This window comes from Crocuta crocuta, unplaced genomic scaffold (genome assembly GCF_008692635.1).
Source record: "Crocuta crocuta isolate KB4526 unplaced genomic scaffold, BGI_CrCroc_1.0 scaffold1, whole genome shotgun sequence".
Lineage (NCBI taxonomy): Eukaryota > Metazoa > Chordata > Mammalia > Carnivora > Hyaenidae > Crocuta > Crocuta crocuta.
In genome coordinates this window covers 8,150,713-8,176,476 of record NW_027527930.1, presented here as the reverse complement: position 1 = coordinate 8,176,476, position 25,764 = coordinate 8,150,713, and the positions used below count along the sequence as shown (strand labels likewise).

Genomic DNA, 25,764 nt, shown 5'->3' with positions numbered 1-25,764 from the left:
AACAACTTGGACTAAGTTCTTCATTCCCTGCAGTGGTTCCAGCCCACACAGAGACAGCCTTACTGTCAAGATAAGTATGTCAAGCTTCTTATTGTGGTCCGGCTAGCTCTCAATCTCATGTTCTACTAGTCTCCTCTTGCTCACTGCATTCCAGTGTAATGGCCCCCTTACTGTACCTCAGACCCATGAAAGATATTCCTTTGTACCCACTGTTCCCACCACACACTATGCTCTTCTCCTGGCTCACTTCTTCCCTTTATTCAAGTCTCTGCTTGAGGGAAGATTTCCCTGGAACTATCTAAAGATGGTTCTTCCCCCTCTTAGTCTGCTTACTTCCTTCACAGCACTTACCACTGCTCAGCATTACCTTTTATCCCTTTCATTATATGAGAGAGACTGCAGTTGTGTCTGTAATGCTTAAGATCTGAAGCAAATATGACAAAATGTTAATCCTGTGGTAGATCCATGTATTCTTATATTATTACTCTTTACTGTGTGTGTTTAACAATATTTTCTAGGGACGCCTGGGTGGCTCAGTTGGTTAAGCATCTGTCTCTTGATTTCGGCTCGGGTCATAATCTCACAGTCTCTTTTGGTCCTAGAAACTTTTTTTCCCCCAAAAAGCATCTAAATGGATTATTATTCCATGGGACAGACCTTGGTAAACAAATATTATAGGGTGGGGGCCTTTTATGTCTTGTTCAGCATTATTACCTCAATAGCTAGAACCATCTAAGACTCAGTACTGGTTCCTCAGCATTTTGATACTGTTATTTCAGCCTCCTATGAGGGGGCTAGATTACATGACTTTTCAATATCTCTTCTGAAGTACTTTAATACTGAAGATCATTGTGTGGTTTCTGTAGAACAGCAAAAAGTGATTTGGGTCTGACAGGAAACAGTTAAAATATAGTTTTCGTGAAATTCAGATCTAAGCCAGCTCATAGGCAGTTAAAATTACTTGTCTTGTGCTTCCCTCTCCCCCAAGCTCCCTGATTCTCCTGCTTCTTACTGAGAAATTAACTTAGGATCCATAAACTTAGGATTGAGACTGGGTTTCTAGAACTAAAGGAAGGCTGCCAGAGGGATGCCACCCAACTGGTTTGGCACACCAGACCACTAGATGCCACTGTGCTCCTTGGGAGCGCGCCCGAAGCACTTCTCCAACGACAGGCGCCAATATCAGGCCCTCTGAGCAGAACACAGAGTTGGGGTGAAACCCTCTGTGCAGCTGCAAGCCTGAGGTGTGGACCAAACACACCAGATGGCAGGGTGACCCGTGCCGGGGAAGAAGAGAATACTCAGGTCTGTAGCGTGGTGGGTAATGGGAGCATACCTTTCTCCCTTTGTCCCCCACACAGTGCTTTGTGCAGACGGTCAGGGGGATCTGTCCTGAAGCTTGCATTACAGGGGCATAGTGATACACTGACCTACCAAAACCACTCTGGAGGTTGGGACAGAAGGAGGAAGCAGGAGGTGCAAAAATGTAGTCTTCAGAGTTACTGCACTTCCGCCATTTTCTAGCGGCCTCCTAGAGCTCACCATAGTTCCTGCATGCAGCTCTCCTGAGCACTGACTACAGTAGTCCGGACTTCAGCCCATGGTTTTTAGGTCACGGCATGACCAGATTTAGGGCCTCCTGTGCGGGTGAGGCAGGAGGAAGCCCCACAGGGCCCCACTCTTTAGGAGCACTCTGGTAATACACAATTGCATTTTATGTGTGTGCTGGTTTATGCCACTAACCTTGACATTTATTACCAGGTTTCATTGTGCCTCTGGTAAGTCTTTAGCCTAATTATTATAATTGGCATAATTACTGAGTGCTTATCATGTTCCAGGAACTGCACTGAATGCTTTACATGTTTTGTCTAATCCTCGCTATGATCGAACGGGATACATATTATTAATTTCATCTTATAGATAAGAAAAACAAGATCAAAGAGGTCAAATGATTTGCTCAAGCAAATCCAGTAGGTGGTGAAGTTGGGATTTAAACCTAGGCTTGACCTAAAAGCCCAAGTACCTTGCCACTGTGCCTTCTTTCCTTCACGGTGTGAGGCCCTCCACATCTAACTTTTTTTTTTTTAATGTTTATTTATTTTTGAGAGAGACAGAGCATGAGTGGGGAAGGGACAGAGAAAGAGAGAGAGAGAGAGACATGGAATATGAAGCAGGCTCCAGGCTCTGAGCTGCCAGCACAGAGCCTAATGTGGGGCTCACACTCATGAACCACAAGATCATGACCTGTGCTGAAGTTGAATGCTTAATGGACTGAGCCACCCAGGTGCCCCCTGTTATTCTAAAGACCCAGAGAGTGAAAACACTGTGCCTGGGTACCAGTGGCACCCGGCTTCTGGGCCCTATTCTCTGAGTGACCTTAGAGAAGTGGTCTCTGAGTGACCATTTATTCTTATGGTAAGAGTAAATTCTTTCAAGGTTATTGAGAAGGATATGGGCAAGGGAGAGGAGTGTCTGTAACAAGGAGGGTCACCAGGAAAGTCTTATCTGTTACCTGAAACCTACCAGGATGTGCTGAGAGGCATGTACATCAGTGATAAGTCTAGGAACTGGCTCTTGATTTGACCAGACAGGAGTGTTAAGGGCTCTGAGTCCTGTCCTTGCCAAATGCAGAGCCACCATCTGTCAGTTAAGTAATCCTTCTAGAAGTCACCCCTCCCCCACGTGACCCATCAGTACTTGCATCTCATTTGTATGTAGAACCCTATTCTCTTAACCCTCCGACCTCCCTGCCCATTACCCTTATCCAAGTACTTTCAAAAAGTCCTAAGCAAGAGTCTCACTCGCTGGCATCAGAAGATGGATTTTAATTTGCACGGATTCTGAGTCTGTAGTAAATGTAAGGGAGTCCCGAGGACTTTAATATGTCTGGATGGTCAAGTTTGGCTTCCTTCTCCCCAGTCCCTCTCAATTGTGTAAGGTCTGATTACTACAATAAATCCCTTCTCCCATAACACTGGTGGTGGCCTTGTCTTTTTCTGACTGAACCTTGCCTGACACAATGATGAAAAAAGCAAAGGAAGTATAATTCTGTTACGTGCAATGGCTCTGACACCTGGCTTGAACTTGGGTCTGGACTCAGGTCCTGATCAGTTGTTTGACCTTGGACAAATTAGTCTCTTGAAGCATCAATTTCATGTTCTGTAAAATGGGGTTAAGAGTACTGTATCTGTTTTAGGAGTGCCTAGGTGGCTCATCGGTTAAGTGTCCGACTTTGGCTCAGGTCATGATCTCACGGGTTGTGGGTTCGAGCCCCGCATCGAGCTCTGTGCTGGCAGCTCAGAGCCTGGAGCTTGCTTTGGATTCTGTGTCTCCCTCTCTCTCTGCCCCTCCCCTGCTCGCTCGCTCTCTCTCGCCTTCAAAAATAAATAATCATTAAAAAAATAAAAGAATACTGTATCTGTTTTAAAGGTGAAGATGAAGGTGTGCATCACAGGAGATAACGTGCACACTGAGCAATCCTAAGTGTTTTTGGTTTTTTTTGGTTGGAGCTAAGTTGGATAACCAGCCTTAACAGAAGGATAAAAAACAAGTAGGGAGTTCAGATACATGAATAAAATCATTCCATAAAAAAGCAGACACATACTGGGTTAAGAAGGACATTAAGCACTAAGAAGTTTGTCAATTTTTCTAATAAAATGGTACAATGTGCAATTGAAAAAGGTCTGACTGAGAATGAACAGACTCTGTAATGATCTCATGTGGCCTCCCTTCCTGCCAGTCTAGCCCAGGATATGAAGATGACTGGTATACATTAGGAGTTTGAAGAGGAAGAGGAAGGTGGTGGGTAGAGAGGTCTACTACTCGGGGTAAGTGTAAGAAAAGATTCTCAAAACAGAAGAACACCTTCTTTTCGGGGAACAAGACCTCTGAAAGAAGAAAGCCCTGCGTCTCAGCTGGGGCGACTTACCTGGAATGGTATCTTTGGGGCCAAGGACTGCCGATCGTGCCCGGAGTGATTTGCATCATGCTGGCCTCTGTTTGGTTCTCCTCCAATTTGGTTAAATGCCAAGAGTGAGGTCGGCCTGCAGGGTCGCTGCGCCTGTAGAGACACAGGAGGGGGACCTCTCAACATCAGGAGCATTCTCAGTGGAGTCTCGTCACTGATGTGATTTACTGACTGAAAAGCAGAGACTGCTGTAGCCTCAGAGATCAAAAATAATTAAGTAAATACTGTAAAGTAGAGCTTACTGCTTATTTCTCTTATTAACCATTGCTCCTCTCTGCTTTATATCAAAATGAAAATAAACATATTATAATTTCAGACTTATGTAAAAATGTTGGAAACTTAGTATAAAGAATTCCCACATAAACCCTAGTGCACTGTGTGAATGCACACACAAGCTTACAGCTTTTCTTTGAAAAAATAAATTGGCTTTTGCTAAATAAATGAAAAAACCATTGCCCTAATAGGAGTAAAATTTCAAAAGTGTTAAGTAAATCAGAATAATATTTGCCCACGTGTCAGACATGGGTTCTCACCCTGACTTTATTAATTTGCTGTAGGACTCTGTGTAAGTTACTTTCCCTCTCTGAGCCTTTGTTCGGGTAAAAACTGAAGACACTAATCAAAGAGGCTGTATTAGCCTCATTTTAATCTGAAGTAACTTTTAAAATCTGTGAGGAGGACTTGCCAAGAGAATGAATGATTTCCCAAAAATAATATATTTTTTCTGAAGAGAGGTTGTGGTGATAGGAAGATGGTCTTGTGTGAAGCAAGAGATAGGACACACAAGACTTTTAGCTATCAGTCAGTAACTGCTTATGGAATTGAAGGAACGTATAGTCATATACTAGTGTCTGTGTTGCCACATGGGCAAGGAAAGTGAGAGAAATGGAAATCTCTCTTGCTAAAACACTGGGGACAGAGAGAGGCTGGAATGTGGCAAAAGGTTATCAGCTCTGGGATCAGACAAACTGGGGTTCTAATCCTGATACCTAAAATCCAAAAGCTAAAAACTGGTGGCAAATTTCTTAACCATTCTGAACTGCCTCATCTGTAAAAGGCTGATTGGAACAGAACCTATTCATAGCGTTTTGTAAGATTAAAAATGATGTCATGTACCCGGCACATAGTAGAGCTCAATAAATGTTAAATATGATTATCTTCAGTCATTCCCTATGAAAGAATTGGTAAAGACTAGAGGGTAGGGGGACAAGCCCATCAGAGAGATTTACACTGCAGAACAGGAAAGGGAAAAGAGAAGCCAGGAGTAAATGGTGGAGGTGAGCGGAATAGACAGGAACTATTGATGGTGAAGAGTCACCCACCTCTGAGCTCCCCAGTAAGGTCCTAAGAGTAGATCATTACAGCAGAGAGTTACTGTGCTCACAGCTTGAAGGACCCTGGCCACAGTGGTGAAGCATGGAGCTGCCAGGGCAGTGGCTATGACCTCTAATCAGGGAGGTAAACACGTGCCTACAGGGAACAGACCTTGCTCACTTGGAAGTGAAGAAAGAATGAAAGCAAGTAATAGCATACACTTGGGGTGAAAGAGGAAGTAGGGTGCAAAGTCAAGAGACCAACAATGGAAGGCACAATAATACAACTTGTCTGGCTCCTTGCCCCAAACCTCTCTAATCCCCCTAACAGATCCAAGATGGTCCATACCCTTTGGGTTGGACACTGCCCCAAAGTTGAACCGGCCCTCTTCTCAGAGGAGCCATCCGGGAGCCCCAGGTTAATGGCTCAGAGTCTTCACAGTTGGGCATTCTTGCTGCTCGCCTTCCTCTGACCTTGGACACGCAGCCTCCCAGAAACTAGGCCCCTCACCTAGCTCCCTAGAACCCCAATTCCTCACTGACTTAGATTTCCTGCTTTATCTTCCAGTTCCATCCAGTGATTAGAAATCCTTTCTGGTGCTCCTAGAGGCTGGCCCAAATCACACAGCCCTAAGTCTCACAGTCAGGATTCAAACCCAGTAGCCTAGCACTTCAGACACTCAATAGATGTTACTGAATAACCACACAGGAAAAACCAAGAACTTACTGAAAAAATATAAAGTCTTTTTTTGCACAGGGCACCTGAAGACATTTCACATAGGTCCAAATGATCCAAATGGGACCAAAATACATAAGGAGAAAGAATAAGCTGTCACCTTCCTGCCTCGTGTTCTCGTTACCTAGGGAGAGGAGTTGGCAGGGCCCGTGACTAGGGGCTGGCTTTGAGAAGCCAATGGATGTAGTTGCAGAGTGAGGTTGGCCTGGCACCCAAGGCTGGTAATGCTAGGGATGACCCTTCAGCAGCTTCATCCACCAGCGGTATCTGACCATGCCTACCTAAAAATACTGGTGCCCAGAGCCATTCCTGTCCAAGAGAAATGGACAGGCCCTGATAAATTCCACAGTCTATACAGAAACATTCCTCTTCTAGTCAAAGAGAGGAGGTGTGAGTGACTGTTTTCCGATAATAATTTCAGGGGCTCCGGAGAAGCCCTCTAGTCTGAAATCTCAAAGGAAAGAGGAGAGGAGGTGCCCTGAAGTGCAGTCTGCTCACCCAGACTTCACATATCAGCTAGTACACCACCTTCATGAAGGATCAGACATCCCACTGAAAGTTCAGAATCAGACCGAGGTGTACAGGGAGGCTGTGCACAGAACAGTGAAGACAAGTGGAGCCGTTTCACCTACGTTAAGGGAAGAAAATTTCTCTTTGTGCTTTGGAGGCAAGAGCGATGCTTTTCAAAAAATGTGACCCATGAAACCTTTCCTTTCATTCGGGAGACATCCAGGGAGGCTTTCTCTATCCCAGGCACTGTGCTGGCAGTGGGGATACAAAGAACAACAAAGGATCAGTAGACCCACATAATTCACAATACAGAGGAGGATGGCCAAGTAAACTGAGACATAATGGGTTCCACAATAAACACACGTACAAGATGCTTGGTAAACACAGGGAGGGACTCACTAACACTGTGGAGTTAGGTCAAGAAAGCTCCACTTTAACTTAGATCATGAAAGGTTTTCCAGATGGAAGAGGGTGGGGAAAGGAAGGCCATCCAGCTAGAATAGCATGACTAATGCATGGAGATGTACAAGAATGTGGTAAAACAACACAAAGAAGATGGAGAGGAGATGATGAGTAAAGGGAAAACCAGTAGATAAACGTGACAAGGTAGGAGGGGCCAGATCTTAAAGGGCCTCACTAGAGGATCTGGACTACTGTATCCTTTGGATTTAGAAGCCACCAAAGAACCTTAGCCAGGGAGGAGCATATTCAAATATGGGTTTCAGTAAGATACTGCCAGTGACAAGGAGAATACATTTGAGAGAGACAAGACTGGAGGCTTTTCTCATGGCCAGGGAAAAAGATAATGAGGGCCAGCACTGAGGCAGAGGCAGTAAACTTAAAGGGATGACAGATCTTGGAGCACTTAGGTGGTTTAGTTGCTTCAGTGTGGAGCCCGATGTGGGGCCCGAGCTCATGAACCATGAGTTCATGACCAGAGCCAACATCAGACGCTTAACCAGCTGAGCCACCCAGGGACCCCTGTTTTAAACAAAGAGAAGTATGAGGAAGTTTATGTGAGACAGGGAGCTAAGGATACAAGGCAAAGAGGAGTATACTCCTGAAGAGTCTGTCATGAGGAAGTAGGAAGGATGGCATTCTAGAGCACAGGTAGGGAGTACACCTCATATATGTAGGCATAAAGGCAATTCCACTGAATTAAGAAAGTAGGAGGTAAGATGTTGATGCTCCTCAGTAGGAAAGAGGATGGGAGGAAAGGCAGAGAGACTTCACTCCCAATGTCCTCTATTTTCATCATGATGCCAGAAGAGGGAAATGTGAGGGGGTTGATGTGGCGGGTTGGGGCTCAAGGCACGTAACAGTGAGGACTAGAAGAGTTGAAACTTGGGGGCACCTGGGTGACTCAGTCGGTTAGGTGTCCGACTTTGGCTCAGGTCATGATCTCACAGCTCATGGGTTCGAGCCCCGCGTCAGGCTCTGTGCTGACAGCTCAGAGCCTGGAGCCTGCTTCAGATTCTGTGTCTCCCTCTCTCTCTGCCCCTCCCCTGCTTGCACTCTGTCTCTCTCTCCTTCAAAAATAAATAAATGTTTAAAAAAAGAGAAACTTGATGAGAGATATTAATTCTTTTAAATAACTAAGATGTGGTCCTACCCTTAAGGAGCTTACATCCTGGTAGGGAGACCAAAAGAAGGAATTCCTACAGTAAAAATAAATCACAAAGAAATAATTCCTACAGTAAAGATAAAATAAATATCCAAGACTTGTAATGCCAAGGCAGGAGACCCAACTTGGGGAGCTTTTTCTCTCTGGAGCTTGGAGAGGAAACTACTTGCTCTTGGGTGGGGTATTAGGTCTAAGACATTAAGAACAGACTGATCTTGAAACAAACAAACAAAAGGTCCTAAAAAACAAAAACAAAAATGCATATGTTGGGAGAGGGCTTCAGAGATAAGTTCTTTTTTTTTTTTTTTTAATAAGATTCTTCCACATGGACAGTGAAGTGATGACACAAAGGAAAAGAACAATGAAAAAGAGGACCAGAATCGTGCCCGGCAACTTTCACACCTTGCTAGGGGGGTGTATACATCAGCACAACCTGAAGAAAGATCAGTTTGGCAACATCTAGGAAAAAAACCATTTTTAAATAACACATCTACCAAAGATTGAAAAACAAGCTAAATGCTCATCCGTAGCAGGCTAGTTAAAATCCTTGCAGTCCATCCATATAACAATACTTTTGTGGCCATTAAAAGAATGAAGTAGTTCTCTCTATACTGATATATAAAGATCTCCAAAATATGTGACAACAGTAAGGTGTGGAACTGTACAATATCCTTCAGAATGCAAGAGAAACTATACATTTCTGGAGTGATGCTTGCAAAACTAGGACAATGGCTGCCTCTGAGGGGGAAAACTTATTTTTCACTGTATTTCCTTTTGTAACCTCTGAATTGTGTACCATGCCCTTGTACTACCTATTTAAAAGCACAGCAGTTTAAAAATAGCCTCTCATTTTAGAAATATATTACATTGTATCTGGAGAAAACCAAAAAAAGTCAAACAGCTGTTTACTGACTTTTTCAACGATGCAAATAATTTAATAAACATTCCTAAAGAGCACAGCATGCTTTCATATTTTGGGATCACTTTGATCTTTAAGTAGATAAGGAAATACTTTCCTAAAGGGCATTACATCATGAGCATATCAATAAGGGTCAGAAGACAATTTAATTTTAAAATTTGAGCAGACCAAGTTTTGTGTGTGGGTGGAATTGAAACAAAGCCCTTTTGTTGCATTCCTAACCACAAACAAGGAAGCTTAACTGAGTGGGATGGGTAGGCTGATGAAACTGGAACTAGCAAGTGACACGGTGTCCTTCTTAGATGATTTTGCCCTAACACAGATTCAGGAATGCAGAGCATATTTCTGAGAAAGCTATAATAAAGAAGTTCAGGTATTTCAAGCAGTATTCATTGATCACCTACTATGTGCCTTCTACCTTGAAGAATTATAGTTGGGAGTTCTGAGATGGCCACAAGGAGCTTACAGTCTTGCTGGGGAGTCTTAGATGCAAGAAAAAGTGTTAAACAGAATCAGACAGGGGCGCCTGGGTGGCTCAGTCAGTTAAGCGTCCCACTTTGGCTCAGGTCATGATCTCACAGTTAGAGGGTTTGAGACCCGCGTTGGGCTCTGTGCTGACAGGTAGCTCAGAGTCTGGAGCCTCCTTCAGATTCTGTGTCTCCCTCTCTCTCTGACCCGCCCTTGCTCATGCTGTTTCTCTCTGTAGCTCTCAGAAATAAATTTTTAGAAATTTAAAAATTAAAAAAAAAAAACCCAGAATCAGACTTATTCATTCATTCAAAAAATATCTGAGTGCCTGAGTGCCAAGCACCATTCTAGACACTTGATGCCTGTTTTCTCACTTACTCTTTGTCCTATCCTTATGTACAGGGCTATTAATGAGAAAATGAAGTAAATAAGAAAAATCAAGCAACTTGTCCACAGTCACAAGGGTAGTGAGAAACAGAGCTGATATTTAAACTTACACACCTGGCCTCAAAGCCTGTGTTCTTACCATCTAAATAACAAACAGTGTAAATGAGGTGGCGTGGGCAGAGTAGGGAGCCAGACAGTAAGCAAATAAACAGGATGTTTTCATATAGTTCTAACAGTTCTGAAGGAGATAAAATGGGGTAATGTGAGAGTGTGATTGAGGGTCCTGCTTTTCGATCAGGGACAGCCTCTTTGAGAGTGGCATTTGAACAGAGTTCTAAATGATGACCATCAACAATGCAGAGTATTTAGAACGGAAGGAACGATGAAATGCAAAGGCCTTCAGATAGGAATTAATCTGGGGTTTCAAGAAGCACAACAGAGTGTGACTGGATCCTTAGGAGCAAAAAGCAGATGGGAAGAGAAATCATCAAATCGTACTGGGCCATGTAAGCTCTAGAGGGATTTTGGAGATAAGCACCAGACACCTCACATGCTGCCCACGATCAGGAACGGGGTCTGAAGTTGGCCAAGAGCCCTGAAGTAGAGCGAGACTTCAGATGACCTTGAAGGATCGGTATGCTGTGTCTAAATGGAGAAGGTAACAGCCACAACTTGGAACATAAAAAATTCTAAGAGCTAGAGTTCAATTTTTTGTTGATGCTGTTCTTTGATGAGCTATTATGACTGACACTTTGAGGTGACTCTTCTGGGCACACTAACATTATAAAACCATGCCAGTTATAAACCAGACATGAGGTGAATATGTAAGAATACGAAACAGACTACCAGCACCACCAAATAAAACATCCTATTTTCTAATCCACTTACTAGCCCACCTACCTGCCCATCCATCATCTGTTTACTGCACAATATGCTTCGATAGATGACCAAGTCCAGGCAAACCATAAGAGACTCTTAAATACAGAGAACAAACAGGGTTGCTCAGAGGAGGTGGGAGTGGGGCGGTGGGCTAAATGGGGGAAGGAGGGCACTTGTGTTGAGCATTGGGTGTTGTATGTAAGTAATGAATCACTAAATTCTACTCCTGAAACCTATACTACACTGTATGTTAACAAACTTGAATTTAAATGAAACAAATACAATAGATGACCAAGTCTATCTTAACAAGATTCTGGTCTTAATCCCCACCCCCATGACCCCCAACCCCCCAAAACAATATAATTGATCTATTCTGTAAATCAGGTCTATTTAAGTTAACGTGTCATGGATATGGGTTGAGCACCATGTGCTTGGCCCAGGATAAAGCATGTTTCCTAAGGTTCCTTTTGTGTGTCACTGCTAAATTTTCCCCCTTTTCTCCTAATCTATTTTTAAGATTATAAACTCCTTCAAACATATATTAATATATTCAAATTAATATAAAGAACACCGATGTACTCATCACCAAAATTAATCAAATCTTAATATTTTCCCTATTTTGAGATACTCTTTTGAATAGGTAATTAGTTTATATAGTTTTTTTAAAAAAAGGATCAAAACCATTGAGAAGTCTTACTCTCCATATTTCTTAGCCCACTCCCTGCACTTCTCTTCAGTATTTAGAGAGCTTCCTCATACCATTTTCCCTTTTAGCTGCCTGATATTCCCTAGTGTGCATATATCATATTTGCTATCAGACCCTTTTTGTAGATACTTTTTGATTTCCAGTCTCTTGCTATTACAAATAATGCTTCAGTGAATAACCATGCCCATACATTGTTTTCTATCTATGCAGACATATTGCAACAAAAACTCCCAGAAGTAGAATTGTTGGCTCAAAATAGGCACTTGCGGCTCTAATAGTTAAAGCTAAACTGCCACTTTCACACTTTAAAGAGGAAACAAATTCAATATGAACAATTAAACAAATGTCACTGTTCAAGTAATTTGGGGGGAGGAGATTATAATTATATCTTTAGTATAGTGGGAACAGATGATCTGTATTTGAACACCAATGCCTTTCAGGCATTTCCTGTTTACAGAAAATGATAGGCCCCAAATACTGATGACAGAGATATATAGTAAGTGAAAACTATGACCAAGCCAAGCTACACTGAGCTGTACTCATAACACTGTTTTATTCCATAGATCCTCACGGAACTCTCTCTGGAATAAAAGTTAACCCATATTGAGATATGTTTTCTACATGTTCACAGGAGGCAGAAAAGCTCCCAAAATTTTTAAATTGAAAGATAATTGAAAAAGCCCATTATCTTCCAAAATACAAAGAAAGAAAGAAAGAAAGAAAAGGGTGGTAATTGTAGCATAACATGCTATTGGCAAAGACATTGTTTTTGAGAAATCCTTTACCTCCTTTATAGCATTGCTAACTTCTAGTTTCTAGGACTACAGGGCTCTTCAAGCCTTATTTCAGACTTTTGGGATTCACAGAAAAATCCAAGCAAAATTTTCTAAGGCTTTTATAATTGTCTTACCAACATCTGTGTCTTAAACAAGTGGTTTGGTGGTAAGAAAGGTATGCATTAGGTAATATAACCCCATAGCAACACATAGTCCTTTCTGGAAAGAGAAGTTCTTTTTAAATGTCACATCCTGATAACATGCCCTGGGGACGTCTGGCTTTGAGGCGTGAATCACAAGTAAGAGTGAAGTGTGCTAACAGACAAAGACTCTAACATCTAAAATCTGCATAAAAGATGAAAACCCTTTTCAGTCAAGATGCTTTACCCCATTCCTCACATCTGTCGCAGCATCCTTTCACTAGTGGTTTATCTCCTCCCCACTCTCTATTCTCACACGTTTTTTAAAAAAAGATTTAAATGTCATTAACGATGAAACAAAGCTATTATCCAAAAGGAGAGGGATCAGCAATGGGGTGGGTGTCATTCACTTAGTCACCAATGGGTGATGGCGTTGAAATGTCTTTTTTTTCCAACATCCTTCTCTATTCTCCTCCTCTCAACTCTGAGGAATCAGAAAAGTCAACTCTCCTTCCCACACTTCAACATTTGCATACAAGCCATGGCAGAAGTTGATGCAGACACTATAACATCTCTGCTCTCTAATAGCATTCATCTTGTCTTTCATTGACTTTCAAAATCCAATTACAATAGAATCATATATCATAAGTAGAACAGCATAAGTTCTAATTATTAATAATTTCTTGTTCTCAAATCTCAGTTTGCAGTTGGATATTTTACTTGTTGGAGAAAGGAAGGAGGGACTGGCTTTACCAATTTCTTCAGATATTGGATATTATGACTTTAGGACTTTTGTCTCTACTTTTGTGTGCTATAGAATGTATTGCTGGAGTTCAGAGAGGAGAAATCACTTCTTGTGCTGGTTTGTTTTTATCTTCCACACATAGACACCCACAAATGTACCTTCATGGATCTCACAGAGGGTAAGATAGTTGCAGAGAACTAGAAATATTGTGTATGCCCCTGAATTACTGTTCCCCTTGAAGAAGAAGTTGCTTGGTGGTCTGCCAGAGGATTCCCATTGGATAAATTAGAAGCAGTTCAGCAGGGCACAATAAAGGTGTGTATGGCTCTTCCCCTCCACCCAGTGGGCTTTGGGGCTTCGGGGCGGGAGGGGAAAGGTACCTATCACAGCAGCTGGAAACACTCCTCAGTAATGTATAAACCCCCACAAGACTGTTCTTTGAGGGTCTAAAAGAGGCCAAATTCCAAAGAAGATATTTCAAAATTAAGCTAATTAATTTTTATGCAATGCCAAAGTATACACTGAATTTCATTTGCCAAAACAGGTAAAGGAAGGGTTTTTGTGCATGTAAGGCAAAATCCTTACCTTTTGGAAGGGACTTTCTTCCCAAACACCACCCCGTTACACAAAAACAAATAGGCGGCCCCCAGATCTCCAACACTAAAGAAACCAAATTTTCTTTTGTGGTAAGTTTGATGCATCCCATTGTTTTTCTCTTCTTTATTTCACTTTCTTGTCATTTAGAGGCCACAAATAAGCAATTAAAGGCAACAAGAAAACAAAGGAAAGCACAGAAAGCATCCATTTTAGAGAAGAAACCCCAAAAGTGGTCCAAAAAAATCTACATTTAAAAATCATACCGGAAAGGGATCGTTCACTAAAAGAAAACCTTTTTTTTAAAAATTTTTTAATGCTTATTTATTTTTGAGAGAGAGAGAGAGAGAGAGAGAGCAGGGGAGGGGCAGAGAGAGAAGGAGACAGAATCTGAAGCAGGGTCCAGGCTCTGAGCTGTCAGCACAGAGCCCGAAATGGGGCTCAAACTCATGGACCGCAAGATCATGACCTGAGCCAAAGTCAGATGCTCAACCGACTGAGCCACCTGGGCACCCCAAGAAAACTTTTAAATATTAGTGGAACCTGATCAGAAAGATGACAGAGAAGCTTTAAGGAGCTTTAAGAAAACTTTAAGAAGACTTGCTCCAGCCCCTCAGTTCCTACCTACCAGTATTTTCATAATAAATTTTACACCAGGAGTTTAACCACAACCCGCCACCACTACTACCACTTGCACATAACCTGACACCAGTGGGGGAGAAAATAATGCAACTCAGAAGAATGCTTCCCTCTTACTCACTTTCAAATGAAAGAATGCCAAGTAAAACTTGAAAAACCAGCCCTGTGATTCCTCTCTCTCTGATAATATAAGCAGTTCATATTTTCTGTTTTACCTTTTACATGGTATAATGATAAGATGAATCTGCATAGTAATAAATACTCCAATCACCTTGAGATCTAGAATGTTACCATGACTGCAGCACCCACCTATTCTTTCCCATGCCATATGTTCTTTTAAGTGACAGTATTCCTTAGAAGCAAGCACCAGCATTAAGTGGAACTCTAAACAAAAACTTTGAATCAAGATTATATAAGGATAAAAGCTGATTCAAATTAGTGGGGCTAGGCAAAAGATAATCAGGCATTTATACCTTCAGCTGTGATGGAGTTACATAATGTACAACTGGGAATCTCAATAAACACTTGTTTTTATGTAAATTCAAAGCTGAATGAGAAGACCACACCTTTCCCCTAAAATGGAGAATCTATTCACAGGTTCCTGCTCTTCAAACAAATGTCGGCAATGAAAATAGAGAAGAATTTGGCTGCGAAGACACAGCCAGCCATTCCTTGTGAGAAATAGAAATAGTCACTGTGGAATTCCCCAGGGAAGTGGGGAAGCAAAACCATGAAGTACACAATACAAAGCAATTGCTAATTTGAATGAGACGAAAAGCCACTCCAAATACACGCACATCATAAGACATATGGTGACTGTGAGGTGCCTGGGTGGCTGAGTCAGTTAAGCATCTGACTCTGGTTTCGGGAGATCAGGTCATGAGTTTCATGAGTTCCTCAAACTCACTGTTCCTGAGTTTGAGCCCCGAATCAGTCTCTGCTGTCAGCACAGAGCTTGCTGTAGATCCTCTATCTCCCTCTCTCTCTGCCCCTCCCTTGCTTGCTCGCTCTCTCTCTCAAAAGTAAGTAACATTTAAAAAACAGAAACTTGAAACAAAGGAAATATGATGACTGCATACACAGGAGAGAATGATTAAACATTCCCATGCAGAAATACTAATAATGCTGAATTACATGAATGCTCAAATAATGAGAAACTTAGTATGTGGTTGTTTTTTTTTAAATATATAAACAGATATAACACAACACCAAAAAGACACCTGTGAAAGGCTTCTCACTTGAGAATCCTGCAATGAAAATGCTAAATAAATCTCATTCTCCTATAGTAGTGGACTTACCTTGTGGCAAACAGAAGCATCCTAGATAACAGCCCTCTGGCCAACTGCATGTCATAGTCAGGGCTGGGATAAAAAGCCATTCCTACCACTGCTCTCTCTGCTCCTGTTGGGGCTGCAAAGGCTTCCCAACAGTCCCCTGCACCTCCCGTCACACAGCCCGAACCACCTGGAACCCGCTAAGCATGCAGCTAGCTGGGTGGGACTCTCATTCCCAGTCACTTTGCAAAATAGCCAATTAAAATTCAATTCCTGCCAAATAAGAGGGAAGAAGAGAAGATGACCCTTGCTAACTTTTCCGGAGGAGAACCATCATCTTAGACGTGCAGCTTTCAAATGCTAGAATTCTACTTTGTGGGCAGGAGGAGGAGGGAAGCAAGGAAAACCATCTGCTGATAAAATGCATCAAACTGGAATCAGGAAGTTTCCTTGAATGATCTCTGCCAAACCCTCAGCCTCCTCCACATGCAAAAATGCCACTGTCTGCAAAAGTGTGTGTTAATTGCTTTAAGCTTCCCACAGTTTGGGAGGCTACTGAGGCAGGGGTCCAAATCAACATCCCGAGATCTCCTAAGGCACACTGTCCCGAGAACACTAAGTCAGCAGTGCGCGACAAAACTCACTGCCAAGGGACATGCAGAACCCAGCTGAACTAACGTTGCTGCTCCACTGAGAATTAGGAGTCAAACTCTGAGCTTTTGTTACCGATCTGTCTAGACTTATTTTACAGAGCACAGACCACCATGTGCTAAATGCTTAATAAGTAAATGCGGCAGTTACTGTAATGATAGTGGTGACTGGTGGCGGGAGGGAAGAGAGGTTTGTGGAGGAACACACTTGCTCAGGAAATCATAAATTTTAAGCTAGAACATTTTGTCTCCTTTACCAACTCACTGAACTACCTCAAGCCTCAGGCTTGACAGGTTTTATGGAGATGTTTCTGTAAGATAAAGGAGATCACAGGATTCCTCCTGAGAAGTTAGATGAGAGAGCATTCAGGGGGTCTAAGCAGGAAGGGAAAGATGGGATTGGATCTGAGAATATTAAGCTCTGGGCCAAAGAAAGTTTCTCTCTCTAAACCCGGTTGCTTGGCTGGTCGCTGTCTACATCAGGGGAATGGAGTTTCTTGCTTTCACTTTTTTATTTTTCTTATACATAAATGAGAAAATCATCCCTGGCTATTTTCTCCGCAAAACAGGAACTATCTATAACTCTGGCCCGGTGCACTTGGAACTGGCTCATGAAATGGCCCCAGCACTTTTCAATTCCAAGATTTGTGACCTACCACAAAGTAGACTTGTTCAGTGCCCACTACTAACCTCCCAACTCAACACTTGAAAGACTCCTAAGAAGCTGATAAACACATCGTTTCTGCCCCAAATGGAAGACCAAGACATCAGCACCTCACCCCTTCCCATATTTCAGGACAGGATTTAGACCAGAGCCAGCCTGAAAGAGAAACAATGACCAAGGCTGGAATAATGTAAGCGATGAAAATAATGTAAGAGAAAAAAATGCCTTGTATTACAACACAGAGAAGAAAATAAATGTGAAGGAGCCCTTACTGATACCAACAGTTAAAATCAGGGGGAAAGAGACAGCTCTTTCTTACAGAAGAATTCCAACTAATAAATACAGAAGGAATGAAGGAAATATAGAATCATCTTAGAACATTATAGTAATACCTGTTGCAGGCAATATATCCACCAATGGAAAAAGTTTGAGAAATAAGGATATTCACTTAGCTTCAAAGTTATCTCTTCTAGGGGCACCTGGGTGGCTCAGTTGGTTAAGCGTCCGACTTCAACTCAGGTCATGATCTCATGGTTCGTTGGGTTCGAGCCCCACATCAGCCTCTGTGCTGACAGCTAGCTCCAAGCCTGGAGCCTGCTTCTGATTCTGTGTCTCCCTCTCTCTCTGACCCTCCCCTGCTCACACTGTCTCTCTCAAAAAAAAAAAAAAAAAATTAAAACATTAAAAAATTTTTAAAAAGTTATCTCTTTTAAGATATTAATTACAAAGAGATGAATAGTAATTGTACAGTAGAGAAACCTGGCAGACTTTGCCTCAACCAAATCATCAAGGTTGACATCACCAGTAATAAAACATATCAACATAATATAATCCCTGATAGGACATGCCAGCAAGGACACATCATTTCTGTGGTATTCTTGCCAAAAACATATAGCTTCAATCTAATCATGAGACAGTATCAAACAAACCCAAAAAAGAAGGCATTCTACAAAATAACTGGCCCATACTCTTTCAATGTGTCAAGGTCAGAAACGGCAAGGAAACACTGAGGCAATATCAGATTAGAGGAAACTAAGGAATCATGCCAAATACAACATAGAATCCTGGAACAAAAAAAGGGACATTCATAAGGGGAAAAATGATAAAATCTAAATAAAGTCTATGGTATATAGCCTGTAGTTAATAGCATTTTATCAATGCCAATTTCTTAGTTTTGATATTTGGACTATGGTTATAAAAGATGTTAACATGAGGGAGAGCTAGGTGATGGGTGTACTGGAAATCTCTGTACTATTTTTGCAACTTTTTATGAGCCTAAAATTATTTCGAAATAAAAAGTCAAAACCAAATTGGGCAAGATTTAGGATCAGAGTATAATTGCACGAGACCCACTCCAATTTCCAAGTTCAATCCTACATCAGTAACACTTGGGATGCAGAGATCTCTTCCTCTAGGAAAGAGGAAGCAGGCTATTGCAGGGGCTTACAGAAAATACAGTTGTGGAGTCAAGACACACACGTAAAATCCCTAGCGTATATGGAGTCAAAGGGATACACGTGGGAGCAACATATCCTTTTTAAAAAGGACATTGCTTGCCCATCTACTCCCTTCCAGTCCCCTTTCACACAGACAGAGCACTGATGGCCAGCTTTGACCACGCTGATAAAGGCAACCCCAGCCTGTCTCTTCATGGATGGGACACCACCTGGGTATACAATTAGGCTCCTTTGTTTCATCCAGTTGTTAAAGATTGCTTTATAAAATCTTTTCATTGTTTTAGGCTCAAATCAGGTGTGTGTGATTCCAGTGCTCAAGTATGGCTTCCATCAATCTATGCTCTTCCTGCCTTCATCAGCCTGGCTAACAGTTCCAGTTATTTCCAAGGGCCCCACAGTAGCACCTTGGAAGTCTCACCTTTTAATCTTTCTTCTCCCTTCTCCCATCCTCATCTGCTATAGTTCTGCTGTCTAAATTCATCTCAGATCTTGTCTCCTCTCTTGTCCCATCACTGCTTGTGTGGTTCAATCCTGATCACTTTCTTCCCAGACTACTGCAGTAACTTCTTAACTACAACTTTCTGGCCTTGAGCACCTTGGCACCAATGCCTTGCCAGCCTACACAGCCCAGTGGAGTCTTGCTAAGTAGAAGGCTCTGGTTCTCTATACTGTGACAATCCGAGGGGGCTGAAGGACAGAGTCCTCAGGGCTCTGCTGCTTCAGGCTGGCCCTGGAACAGCCTCTGCCAGCTGGCTGCCTTGTAGCCAGCACCCTCTATGAATCTGACCTGTCCTCTACCAGTATGTTCAAGCTTCTTTTGAATCTTTTTTTCTAATGAAATCTTACAGAGAACATTAATGTAGATACCAGATACAAGTGTTATTTTATCATGTAAAACCTTACACTTGAATGTGTATTTGTCTATCCATAAACATGGATAATTGCATAAATCCAAATTTACCATGTTTACTTCTTTATAATGCAAGTCAATGTGTCTATAAGAATGAACCAGCAAACCGAAATCAGAATGATTGAGAACAATGATATCCAACACATGTTGACTGTTCATGACATGCTGGGCACTGCCTCATGTACTTCACATGCATTCGCTCTTCCAATCCTTTCAGCAACCCGGTGACTGAATAGCTATTAATCTTGTCTTATAGATTGGAAACTGGGAGCTTGCACAACACGCCTGCAGTTACACAGGAAGCAGAAGAATTGCAACATGAATTGTAGGTGGTCTGATCCACAGACTCCATCTAGTCCTCTGTACTACACTGCTTCTCATGCTGGCACACAGACTTATGTGGTAATGAAGAGAATGAAAACCACAACATCATCATCGTACCACCTGATACTTACTTCACCTGACATTCAGTTCTCACTCACTACGGGCGGGCTCTGTGCTCAGGGATTTGAGTAGCCTAGCGCACCGAATTCCCACGGCCATACAATGAAGTGGACTGTTATGCTGTCGAGGCAACAGAGTGTAGTGTCTGTGAGCTCAAACTGAATTTGAATCCACCACTTCCGAGCTGCGTATCAGCCCAGACCTCACAGGACGGGTGTGAGGGTGTGACAAGAAAGGCAAAGCCCTAGCACTTCCTGAGCACAGAGGATGCACAGGTGATTAGGTGCAAATATTTATTTTAGGCAAACTTTACAATCTCAGGACATTCCTCAATTAACAGAGGACAAGAAGAGTTTTATATGATCATCAGTTCAAAGATGAATTAATCTTGCTGGACAGTTTAACACATTTATCATTTCCAAAGTGTAAGACCTTGGTTGGTATATGGCTTTGAGAGTTTTTAAATATAGTTTTAAAAATAGTTGTGGATGTGTTTTTAAAAAGATATCTGAATCAGGGGTGCTTGGGTAGCTCAGTTGGTAAAGCTTCTGACGTCAGCTCAGGTCATGATCTCCTGGTACATGAGTTCGAGCCCCGCATTGGGACCTGTGCTGGCAGCTCAGAGCCTGGAGACTGCTTCACGTTCTGTGTCTCCCTCTCTCTCTGCCCCTCCTCCACTCACTCTCTGTCTTCCTCTCTCTCAAGAATAAACAAACATTAAAAAAAAAAAAACGATATTTGGGGCGCCTGGGTGGCTCAGTTGGCTAAACGGCCGACTTCAGCTCAGGTCATGATCTCACAGTTCATGGGTTCAAGCCCCACATCAGGCTCTGTGGTGACAGCTCAGAGCCTACAGCCTGCTTCGGATTCTGTGTTTCCCCCTCTCTCTAACCCTCCCCCACTTACACTCTCTGTGTCTCTCTCTCAAAACTAAATAAACATTAAAAAAATTAAAATAATAATAATAATAAAATGATATCTGAATCAGGGGCACCTGGGTGGCTCAGTCAGTTAAGCGTCCAACTTTGGCTCAGGTCATGATCTCACAGTTTGTGAGTTCAAGCCCCGTGTCAGGCTCTGTGCTGACAGCTCAGATGCTGGAGCCGGCTTCGGATTCTGTGTCTCCCTCTCTCTCTCTGTCCCCTCCCCTGCTCATGCTCTGTGTCTCTCTCTCTCTTTCTCAAAAATAAATAAACATAAAAAAAAAAAAAGAGAGAGATCTGAATCAAATGATTTGAGGGACCCCCATATTACCTCCTGGGAACTTTAGGGTTCTTCAGAACCTATTTTGAAAACTGTCATTAATGTGTTCTGAGCTGCTGTCAGACCTCCCTGTTCAACCCTTCCTGACCTGTATTTTGACCAGCCTTGCCCCCAGTCCCTTTTCTTCCAGCAGCTGAGTCCCTTTTCTGAACTGCTCGGCACAGACCTCTGTGCCTCTTACCTGTGCTTCGGCCGAAGCTTAACTCCTCCCGACCATGCTGCTTTCCTGTGCCGGGGATCCGAGGTGAGGGGTTCTGGGCTGAGGGAGTCAGAGGTACCAGTACCGGCAGGGCCCGGGTCTGCACATGCATCTCTGGAAAAAAAAAAAGTAAGAAAATGGGAAAATATGATGGTGTTCATGGGCAGGGGGCACAAATGAATCAACAAGAAAAATGCATGCAAATTAACTAAGGGGTTAAAGCAAAGCAGCAGGGCTGAGAGCAGAGTTCTCAGCCTGTACCCACTAAAGCTCTCTGTCCCAAGGAAGGCAAACCCACTCCTGAGGGTCCTCATCCTTTCCCATCTACGTTTCTGTGAAGCAATAAAGTGTGCTTCCCAGTTTAAAATATCAGGTTTTCCAACCAATGGTGAAGAAAGAGACACTATAATGAAGGTGAACTCCCCCGACAATTCAGGCTCCATTGGTAAATAAGTGAGAAATTGGACTCACTGAAACAAATGGTCAGGCAAGGTGGCTCCCTGAAACCCAGTCCCCACTGCCTCCCTTCTTTTTAATGTTTATTTTGAGAGAGAGACAGAGACAGAGAGAGTGTGTGTATGTATGTGTGCGTGTGTGTGCACGCGTGTAGGAGGAAAGAGGGAGTGGAAGAGGGAGAGAGGGAGAGAGGGAGAGAGAGAGAGAGGGAGGGAGAGGGGGAGAGAGGGAAAGAGAGAGAGAATCCCAAGCAGCCTCCATGCTGTCAGAGTAGAGCCCAAAACGGGACTTGACCTCACAAACTGTGACCTGAGCTAAATCAAGAGTCAGACGCTTACCTGAATGAGCCACCCAGGCACCCCAGCCCACTGCTTCCCTTCTCAATTCATTATAAGGATGGTGACCCCCAAGTGGAGCAGGCCTCCTCCGTTCAGTGAGTGGCAGCTCAGAAGAATGAGCCAACTCTTCAGCCTGAGCTGTTTCAGATTGTCTAGGTTCCACTGTGCTTGAGGCAAGCCTTTTATGTGTCCATTTAAGTCCACCCTCCTACCCCCAGGTCCCTAACACCACTCCCTTTTCCTCCACACTCCCAGGGAGTCAGAGAAAATTTTTAGCCCTCCATGGCCAAGGTATTCTGCCATGAGAACAGGTGCATTTCTTCTCCTTGGGAGAATCTCAGCTCCCAAATTTTCAAATCCCCAACTGGAAGGCCTCCTCTTGACCAGACGGTCACCTGCATCAGGCTCTGAAGCAGTTTTGCCATCATTCTTCTTTGCTGGGTACCAGTGATGTGTTTTCAGTGTGTGTCTTTGAGGATCGTTTTGAGACTGTGAGAGCGTACTGGTGGCCTCCAAGCATGTCCTGTGAGCAGGAATCGGAAAAGAGGCAAATGCCTGCTGGTTCTCCTCTGTGTGAGCCTTGGCTGAGAAGAGGTGGGATTATCACACAGCTGCCGATTTCTTTTATTTCAGGACATGGAGGGAGATGACCAAAGAGTTTCCATGTCTAAGATCAGCTTCCTTAGCTAAGCACCATTACCCCTTTCTGTACATTACTTTTCTTATCGAATTTAGGATTCCTGGTTTTGAACAGAGTCAATATAAGTCTAAGCTTGAAGTTTGAAGGCTCAGTTGAGGTTCTGTCACTTATGAATTGAAAGACATTGGGCAAATGCCCTCCGAACCTAGGCCCCGCATCTGTAAGATAAACATAAGAGGCAGGACACACCACGGCTAGGAGGCGGACAGCCTCTCTGATTTGGAGTCCTGGCCCTTCCTACTGACTAGCTCTGTGACTCTGTCCTCCCTGTGTCCGGCTGTCTCATTTCTGAAATGGGTGTAAAAGAATACCGTTTTTCATAGAGCTTTTGAGAAGCGGAAGCTAATTGAGATGAAGCACTTAGAATAGAGCCTGGAACATATTCAGCACTCAGCAAATTAGCCAATATCATCATGCCTATCTTGCAAAATTGCCGCTAAGTTTTCCAGATGATGCCTATTACCTGTCTAGCACACTGCCTACAGGTGGGATATGCCTAATTATTTTCAATCATTTCACTGCAGTACCTCTATCTTAGAGCTTCTTTCGGCTAAGATGTTATACAAAAATAGACATAACCAAAAAGACCTAATCTATGTTGAAAATAATAGCAAGAAGAGCTTTGGCCAGAGAGTTAACATGTCAAAGCCTTTTGCAGAATTCATCCTGTGGTCCCCAATTAGGATTCCTCCTACAACCCTTGGAGGCACTCAACGCCATCCGGCCTGAATTGGGGCGGAAAACAGACTCAAAGGTATCTCACCTTCGGATGTGTGAATGTAAAGATTACATGAACGTGATGAGCACACCACTAGTATAATCCACTCTGACAGTAAGCTTTCCTTTCTAGTCTCCTCTAGATGCCAATAGGGATGAGCAAAAACCAAGCCTGAGCTTTCATAAAACCTGGTGGCATTTAATAAGGTCTTCATTTTGGTCCTGAACCACAATTGCTGGCTCCGTCCTTTCCGCATCACAGCTAAGCCCTTTCCTCTTTCCTTGCCCACGCCCCCTTCCTGGAAGATACCAGGCGATGGAAGATCCAGGGATGCACTGTCACAGTGAAGGGCTGGCAGGAAGGACAAGCAATGGGAAAGAGAAGGAAGCACAAGGAACAAGAGATGATCTCATTTTTAAGGATTTCCAATATAGGATTCTTCACAATTCTAGGAAAGCAGAGACTGGCACCCCAGCACTGCCCTCCATGCCACTGCTGACTGAGGTTACAAGTGGGTGTGAGGGTTCATGGAACTCATGTAGCTTGTGAGTGACTGCAGCCCCCTTGCTAAATCACAGCACGGCCTCCCTGCTAATCTGCGCCTCCCCCCACCAGGGAGGGGCTGGCTCCAGCGGTCAGATGGAGGTCCTGGCACCTCAGCTGGCTGTCTGGATATATCATACAAAGTAGAAGGGAGGCTAGAGAGAATGGGGGAAGAATCACCAGCACCTAGAACACAGCTTTTCTGCCTTAAACCCTTTATAGAATAATCCGGACAAGAAATACACATGTAAAATATTTATAGGTTCTAATGAAAAAAAAATTCCATGATGAATCTAGGCCTAAATTAGTCCTGGAATGAGTGCTGAGAGGCCTACCATCCCAAAGACCTCCACCTTGGGACTCCTCACTTCACCTCTTAATCTCCTTGCCAGTTACCGCATCTGCACAGACCCAGACAGAACTGGGTCTGTCTCTGCAACGCACGCTTTCCCACCCACCTGGGGTTACTATGCTACCTGCCTCACAACACACCGGAATTGCCAAAGCCTATAATGCGCTCTGATCTCATCAGGAAGTAGTGCCACACTGGTGCTACTGTGGTTCCACACGCCTGGGACAGATTATTCTAGGTCTTTGCTATGAAAGGATGTATGTGCTTTCCCATATATTAGGAGTTATTCTCATAACTTCTCTATAAAGGCAAAAACTAATTTTTTCAGTCCCATTTTCCAGATGAATACACTGAGACAGACAGGTTGTATACCTGGCTCAAACCACACACGGAATCACACTCACTTGGGATAAAAATCACTAACAACCACTTACTCTTCTGCTCTTCAGTTTAAAAGCTTCACAACTGTTTAGCTTATATAACAAATTCTATAGGCCTTGGAATTACCCAGATTTGGTCAGAATGGGTGGAGATGTGATGGTGGGGACTTTAATTAAACATGGTACCAAATGAGCTTATTTTTACTTAAAAGATACTCAAAGGTACACTGTTTTACTTAAAGATGCCCATAGTTACACTGCAGAAGCCTTGGAATCAATGAAACAAGTTCAAGTGAAAAATACAGAGGTAAACCACATGGCTCTCCTGCCTTACAGAGCTACTTCCAGATCCCAAGGCACTACACTCTCCTGGCTTATCCATACTTGCCCTTCCGGTTTCAGTTTGGACATCATCTCCTCTGGGTGCAAGTTGGGGTGAGGTGCTGTGCCCCGTGCTGGCTATAGGTGTGCATTTCAAAGTGCACTGCACCTCTCTTCTGACCACCTGTTTGCTGGTCTCTCTTTCTCTACATGCTTAGTAAGGCAAGCAGACCAACTTGCCGCCTGGCACACTGAGTCGCTTGATAATTACTTGTTAAATGAACAAAATACTGCCAAGGGTTCAACAGATCTGTAACATGGCTTCCCTCCCATCTCCTTTTAGTTCACTTAACTTGCTGGCAAAGCTAATGAGAGTTGGGGGCAGGGGGTGGGGACTGTTTGTATATTGTTCCTTGCTCTTCTCCAGTCTCAAGATCATAAATTATGCCTGATGAAATAGAAATCAAAGCAGACCTAAGAAGGTTTAGGAAGAGCTAAAAAATAAAAATAAAAAAATAAAAATTGTGAACCACAATCCTCATGTCATCTTTCTTCCCCAGACAATTAAGAAACAAGAAATCCACGCCAACCGCCTCCATTTCTACTTCCTGTGATGATTACACTCATATTTTCTCCACCCTCCCCCCCCTTCCATATTCCTAACTCCTGAATATACACTGGCGGCTTTACTA

At 43.1% G+C, this 25,764-nt stretch overlaps 1 protein-coding gene across 1 annotated transcript in view; it reads right to left on the bottom strand.

Moving 5' to 3' along the window:
* SHROOM3 (shroom family member 3) overlaps positions 1–25,764 on the bottom strand; it is a 301,596-nt gene that overhangs the window by 37,875 nt on the left and 237,957 nt on the right. Inside the window, 2 exon segments of the mRNA XM_077750890.1 lie at positions 3,929–4,060; positions 21,247–21,378. Of these exon segments, the coding sequence (XP_077607016.1) occupies positions 3,929–4,060; positions 21,247–21,378 (264 nt within the window).